Source organism: Gossypium arboreum, chromosome 5 (assembly GCF_025698485.1).
Source record: "Gossypium arboreum isolate Shixiya-1 chromosome 5, ASM2569848v2, whole genome shotgun sequence".
NCBI lineage: Eukaryota > Viridiplantae > Streptophyta > Magnoliopsida > Malvales > Malvaceae > Gossypium > Gossypium arboreum.
Window position 1 is genome coordinate 16,842,767 of NC_069074.1, and position 7,772 is coordinate 16,850,538.

The window sequence follows — 7,772 nt, forward strand, 5'->3', positions numbered from 1 at the left end:
TTATATAAGTTAAAAATATATGTGAGCTCATACAAGATGCATCAAGTTTGAAATAAAATTAATTACAGCAAACCTCATTTAATTATTGTACCATTTTAATTGAGCTTCAAAATATTACTATATTAAACAAGTGCATCTGTTAGTTTAGTTATTAATTTAGATGTAAAATGCTTTCACGAACAAATTGCAAATAATGAGTTCCTATTTCATGGACAATTGAATTTAATTTGCTAAAAATTTAAACTATGTTAATAAAATTTGAAAGAGTTTCTTTTCTTTTCTTTTTTTTTAACAATTAAATCTAAACTATTATATAGTAAATATACACGTGTTTATAATTTAATTCATAAATATTTTTTATGTGAAGCTAGAGTTAAAAGAAATAATAAACATAGTCATTTCTAACCATTAATGGGATTATTTCAACTAATGGGATGAAACTCTATGTTTGGGAAATGTGTATCGTGCAGAAAATAAAATGATTGATAAAAGAAATATAAACCTTTTAGATGGGAAAGGATTATATGAAATAGTGACGTCACCTCATCTGTATCCCTTTTCAATAGTTTTATGCCACATCATTAATTCAAGATAAAATCCTAAAATTCAGGATAAGAATACTAATGTGTTATAAAACTATTGGAAAGGGATACAGATGACGTGACGTCACTGTTTCATACAATCCTTTCTCCTTTTTAGACATACTAAAAGTTGGCCATGAAACATCATAAGGTTTAGGATATACAAGGGACCGAAAAAGGCTAAATATGCTTATCCAGAGCTACTTGAAAGATATGAAGTTCCTCTGGCACTTATCATTTTGAAACTAGAATTTTAGATATGCAACAAAAGCTTACATTGGGAGTATGGGGGGATCTTAATTTTACAGAATGGAACAATAATGGTAAAGATCATCATGCACAACGTACCAAACTTCACATCTCTGGCATGTCTTTGGAGAGTATATCACTACATCTTTCCGGCTATCCTTCTTCTCATCCTTATTCTCATCCTTCTTCTTCTCCTCTTTTGCGGCCCCTATACTTACGATCGATGCGTGTTTACGGAACTTCCTAACTTTCTTAATGATCTTAAACGGATCAGCTTCGCCGGTAACCATTACCGTATTTTTCGATGGATCGAGGGTGATGGACGTTATCCCCACTAGCTCTGAAATTACATGCATTACCTTCTGCCTGCACTTTGGACACAGCAGCTCCACTGACAGGATTGTTTTCTGCAACAGCCAAAACAAAGAGTCAGATTCTATGGTACTTTGTCCCTGCTCAGAACAATAATATCCTTTGACAAATAGAAGTACTGTAGGATGTCAGTGCAGGCTGCAGGGAGAGAATGGCAGAGCAGGAATTGATGAGTTCAAAATTAAATGCTTCCACAGAGCAAACATCAAATTACATATATAAAAAGCGCAAATATAGGAAGCTAAATAGGTATCAAGGGAATGGAATGAAACCTTCGACATGGTGTTTTTGAATAAAGCGGACACAATAAACAAAGTTGTATAAGGCTTAGGAATGTGAAGAAGCTTTTTTTTTTTTCAACGGATCCAAGCAGTCTTATATATAAAATTATTACTACATCTCTCTCAACTTTCATTTCATTACATTTAAATTTTTTGTCTTCTAAATATGTTTGTTTTTTTACTTATGGCTTTAGATATAAGAAGTTTGGTTGGGAAGTAAATGGACTGACAGTATTAGTTGGTGAGAAGTAAATGCCAGTCAGAAGATGTTTGATTGGTTACCAATGGCACCTTGCTCAATAAATGTGGAATTTTTACACACATGAAGGGAAAAAACAGAAACCTTAATACTTGGGAGTTTTCACTATGATGCTGAACAAGTTTTGAATGGTTTCCCTCGCTCACAAATGTATATTCTTTCAATTGCTAAAACTGTATCATATAACCAGTATGACATTGACGATTTCATGCTATGAAAAGTTCCCAGTCGACTGAGCAAATAATCATTTGTACAGAGTACAGACAGTGGGATGGTTTATCCGAGAGATGTCAGAATAACCAGATGGAACAACATTTTCTTGCAATTGCAGAACACTGTCAGGCCTATGACTCACCTTGAGTTTTTCACTGCAAATTTAGCCGTGTTTCTACGGTTACCCACGCGTCTCTATCTCCCCCATTGTGGACATGTGATGTGAGACCAAGCTTGTCTGCCTACGACCCAGACGTCCTCCTCCCTTCAATGCTCCCATCCCCTCGAGTTATACAAAATATTACTCAATTACATAAAACTTCCATAATGTTCTGTGTAATTACACAAATTATAACATTTCTAATGTTTTGTATAGTTACACACATTTCTTAATTATATAAGTTATTATAAATCTTGTAATTTTTTTAATACTTATTGCATTACATTTTCCAATTATACAAACCATTACAATTTTTTTAATGGTTTGGGTAACATTGAAGCTGATGGAAAGCTCAAATTAAGGTCTTTTGAGAATTTTAGTTGTTTCTCTATGAGCCTTATCATATTAAATTGGGAAAAATTACACAAATTGGTCAGGTTTAGAAACAAATCAGAGAACAAAATTCATTAGTTAGTCTTTGAAACAAAAATTCTGCTCTCATCAACTTTAATGCAATGAATACTCTTTCTCATCACCATAAATTACAATCAAGTTAGCCACAAAAAAAAAAAGAAAAGCAGTAACTTCAATATCCAGCTGTATGATTTATAATTTGGCATGTAGAGTCGAGATGTAAAGGCAGCGAGTAGTTGGCACATCACTTTCCCTGTTAGCCCAAACCCTTACCTTATGTTCCGTCATTTTGATATATTTTTTCACCAAGGAATGTTAAAAAGCTCTCCCTATAAAACCTGATGAGACATGCCAATATAAACACTGAAAGATATAAGATGCATTACCTCGTTCTAAGCAAAGGAAAAAGGTGTGAAGTTCGATGACAACAGATGATTATTGACAACTTGGAATTTTACTTCAAGGGGCTGAGAAATATCATAGCTTTACAAAACATGAGAGCATTAATTTATTTATTCGACTTAGTATAGGAATAGCAGTAACATTTTTGGTAGATTATCAACTAACTATACTCTGGAAAGAGGATGCACATGGTTATCTGATTTTATGGCGGTCCATGTTGCATGGATTGTACAACAATTTGGAAAAGGTTTAAATCCTTTCCCACCAAGTAGTACATTAGACATGGGTAAGTTTGATTATAAATCCGTAAATACACAACTGCTGTGAAAGTAGAGGACTTACCAGAAGGAAAACAAAAAGGATATCAACTCAAATAAATCTTTAAGCAAAAGATACATACAAGAGATTATTTTCTCCAAGGGAAATCCAAAAGCCCCAAAAAGTGGTGAAAGGAAGAACTCGAGCCTAATGACAAGTTAATCATCTTGGCTCCTTGCAACCTTTACTTTTACAACAACAGTTCAGGGAACATATAATAAGAACTACTTGCACTTACCAGTACAACCTTCAGTAAACAAACCGTCTTCTAATGCGTATCTTTGATCTCGTACACTTCCATTGGAGTTTATTGTAACAGCTTTATCTGTTTCATGCTCAGTTTTCACCATCTGAGAATAGCAGCTAACAATTTTCTTATCTAACTCGTAATAAGCCTCCATTTTCTTCAGGGGTTTCAGATCCAGATCAATGAAATACACCTAGAAATTTGTCAATTTAGATAAGATATTCATGTAAAATGAGAACGAAGTAAGAAAAGCTGCCATAGATGACTTTGATTTCAGCCCAAAAGAATTTCTTGTTAAACAAAGAGCTATATAATGATTTTTATAGGTTTATTTATAAGGACAGAGCAAATTATCATGGCCCTAATGGAAATTATATATGCAAAAGAATCACAAAAATTTGACTTCAAAATCAACCCATGCATCAAAAACATTTTTTGATGGATCAATTTCATATGCTATGACGATACTAATACAATACTATAGCGATAATGATGTAGAGTATGAGTCAAATGAAAATGGCATTGGAATCTACCTTGTACTCAAAAGCTTGGTTAGTTGATCCTAGATATACAGTATTGTGAGAAGGGAGTCTACCATCTTCCTTTGGTCTAAAACTAATCATCAGACTACAGTCCTTCGCAGTTGCAGCTATCAAATAGTCCTTTACAATCTTCAAGCTTTGATCCAATGGAATGGAGTGCAAAGAGGTATAGCGGCATGATAATTTATCTTTAGACAATTCTCTACAAACCATGCAAGGTTGAGAAATTATGTTGTAATAAGCATGAATCGCCCCCTCAATGTCATAAGTATCAAGCTTCTGAACTTCAAGAAGTTGTTCTAAAGCACCAGAAGTATAAATTGTCTCAGCAACAAGCTGTAGAAAACTAGTTGTGCGCTGGCCATTATCTGCCTGAATGAAATTCTTAAGTATATCTTCAAAGGCCTCACCAACCTGAACAGTAGTGCTGTTCGTGCCACCACCCAAACCCCCAAATACAATAGAACCATTCAGAAATACACGGAAATTGTTCTGAGGAGTGGCATACAGAGCTTCAATAGCTTTTTGTATCCCTTCTCTGGATCCAGAGAATAAATCCAGCGGATTATATTCACTATATTCTGATATCTGAAATATTTTTGAAATGTCACAGATATTTCAACAAAATGGCCATATTGGCCAATATATGGGTCAGAAAGTGCTACAAAGAGACACCCTTCTCTTGCATGTTGACACAGCAACAACTTAGCACCCAGAAAAAACCCCTACTAATATTGAAGATATATAAAGTTACCTCTTGATTATGCAACTTCAGTGCTTGGTGCATTCTAAACCGAACTACATTTCTCTTAACAGCATTTTCTTCAGTTATGAATCTTGAAATTGGGAGAAATCCACATTTGGGCTACTTCATCGAAACAATTGAAGTTAAAACTTGGTGAAGCAAATGAAAATGAAGAACATGCCAAAAAGACAGTTGATTACACAAAGAAATTGAGGAAAAAGGGCATACGAAGAAATCTACCTTTATCTCAACAGTTATACATGGTTCACGTTTAAGATTACCTGAAATAAAAGAAAGTACAACCATATAAAAAACAAACGGAACCTTTGCTATATTTAAACTAATTTTAATCTAGGTTCATCTTTACTTAGATTTAACTAGTACTCTGGCATATGAGCTAAGTTCTAGGAAAACAAAAATGATGAAGACTGCAAGCATGTCCTTTAGTCTTCCCAAATTGTTGAATATTTCCCACATCAATTACTCAGTGAGAGCTACTTCCCAGTCCTTTACCTACTTCCAGTCTGCATAAAGTAACATAAGATCTATAAATTTCCAAACAGATTACACACTGAGAGCCACTTCCTAATCCTTCCCTTACTTCCAAACCTATAGCAGGAAAACATTTTGTCATCTGCATTCTAGTAAAAGTCCTCTAGTAGTACTTTGCCCTCACAATGATAAGATGGAAGGAAGCTATAAAACTATTCAATTAAGCTCAGCTGGATAGGATTACATAGTCATGCCTTCCTCAGTCTATAAGAGTGACAAAGAAGATTTCATCCCTTCACATTGATAAGTACAACAGGAGACCAGCAGAAGGTCAAATTACCATCGGGAAAGATCGAATGATCAGATAAGATTAGCACAGAATCACGATTTACATCAACCTGGGATGAGTGAACCCGCCAAGCAGGCCGGTGACAAGTCACATTCTTCTCAACGGACTTAAGGAATTCCTTAGTAACAAGAACACGAATCTGCCAAAGTCAAAAGACCAAAATCCAAAAGCGATTACAAAGATCATCGAACCAAATTAACTAAATCAGAATTATAATAAATAGAACATAAATAAATACCCCAACATCGACATGTTTTGGGCCTAACAATGGGCTCATGACATGTTTGACGTAAAGCTGTTCTAGAATCTCTCTGTTTGACGACGCCGTTAGCTCCTTATTTTCTCGCCAAAGAAGCCGTTCATGCGTTGTTAAAGCTCTGCCTTCTTTCACGCCACTTTTTCCGTTCCGTTGCGACTTTTGTATTCGCAGCACTTTCCCAATCTTATAATAATTATTTTATCAACAAAAATCCAAAAAAAAAAAAGAAGAAGAAGAAGAAGAAGCAAGCAAGCATGAATATTCACAAATTCAATTTTATACTCCACCCCCTTCAAATTCGAAATTTCAATGGACTAAATTTAAAGCTCCGAGAAAAAAAGAATCAGTTGAAGTACTTACAAATGCGGGAGACGATCCAGTGTAAGCGAGAATAAGATTAGCAGCTCCTTCTCCTCTATAGATCCAATCAACTGCATCCTTTTCCTCTAAAATCACTTTCTCCATTTATCTACGGCGGCTGCTATCATTCACCAAAACAGAAGCTAAAGCCAATAGGGAAAAAAATTCAAAGAAAAAAAAGAATTGAAAAGCTCTGAATACCAGATCGGGATATCGAAGAACAATGTAGATTGTAAATTAAGTTAAAATCTCTAAATAATTGAGAAAATCGCAGCCGAAACTATCGGAAATGTGAAAATGGATTGAGAAGTGAAAAAAGAGGGCGTTGGAGAAATCTTCTTCGTCTTTGATTTTTTTATAAAAGGAAAAAAGAAACGAAGGGGAGAGAGATAAACCCACAGGTGGCTTTTTAGTTTTACTTGTAATGGAAAAGAGCTAGACTTTCTCTCAGATTTTCGTTGACTAAAAAGACAAAAATTAAATTTGTAGGTGTATTGAGGTAAAGTATTGGGAAACGCAACGTCGTTACGTATGCGTAAATGAGCTAGCGTGGAATACGTGTCATTTTGTAAAAAAGAAATGGTAATTTACTTCCTTGGAACTGTTCAGATCATGGTAGTAAAACAACAAACTTTACGTTTAGTTATGGCGTAAATTCCGGTTAGTATCGATTGTATCCTTGCGTAACAATTCATTTCATCTCTATCGCCTGAAATATAGTATACCAATATGTAGCAAAATATTTCATTTTATATTGCAATTTTAATTTTTTTAATATTCATTTTGAATTTTCTTTAATTATAAATTATTATTTGCATCTTTATGAATTTTTTATTTTTATTTTGAGTTATTTAATGATATTTTATTTGTAAAGCTTATTAAAATTATTTTATATAATTAATTAATATTTTCATCTTAAAATATACATACGGTGAGATTTGAATTTATGCTACTAATGTTTTTAAAATCTTTTATTTATCACCTCAACCAAGATTTCATTTTTGATGAGTATTTTTTATTTGAGATTTATTTAAGCTCGTTATTTGATATTTGTAAATGCATTAAATATTCATATGTCTATTGTTTTTAAAAAATAGTAATAAACCCAAAACTGTACAACGAAAAAGATCGATATCAGTAGTACCAGTAGAAAAACTATATACCTGTCGGTACGGTACTAACTACCTTGGTTCAAATATTAAGGAACCACATTAAAGTGTCACGAGTTATAGATCAAAGCTCATGATAAATGTACAAAGAGCGTCCCATGAAGGTCAACTGATGAAATGTGGCTCATTTCTTGAAATTTTTATGAATTTGGGATTATGAGAACTTGATTTAATTAGTTCATGTATCAATTTGTAAAACTGTTAAAGTTTTAGAAAATTGTCATTGATAATTAGGCTTGAATAATTGGTAAAGAGAGTACATACCTAAAGGATGTATAGATAATTAACTAGTGAAGTCACGTGTGATGTGGAATGAATCACCAACCATCACACGTGACTTTATAGATCAATTATCTACAC

The 7,772-nt window shown here is 33.7% G+C and overlaps 1 protein-coding gene across 2 annotated transcripts; it reads right to left on the bottom strand.

The window, feature by feature from the left end:
- Positions 1-818: 818 nt before the first annotated feature.
- Positions 819-6,728, bottom strand: LOC108457227 (inositol-pentakisphosphate 2-kinase-like). Of its 2 annotated transcripts, none has more exons than XM_017756175.2 (9): positions 6,445-6,728; positions 6,244-6,361; positions 5,863-6,066; positions 5,616-5,763; positions 5,024-5,064; positions 4,793-4,903; positions 4,030-4,626; positions 2,098-3,689; positions 819-1,237 (listed from the first exon to the last, which is right to left on the bottom strand). In XM_017756175.2, exons 2-8 carry the CDS (start codon positions 6,346-6,348, stop codon positions 3,474-3,476), a joined length of 1,422 nt encoding a protein of 473 aa, XP_017611664.1. In that variant the 5' UTR covers positions 6,349-6,361; positions 6,445-6,728; the 3' UTR covers positions 819-1,237; positions 2,098-3,473. The 2 variants fall into 2 exon arrangements, with proteins under 2 accessions (XP_017611664.1, XP_017611663.1); XM_017756174.2 differs by having other exon boundaries at positions 6,244-6,364.
- Between the last annotated feature and the right edge of the window lie 1,044 nt (positions 6,729-7,772).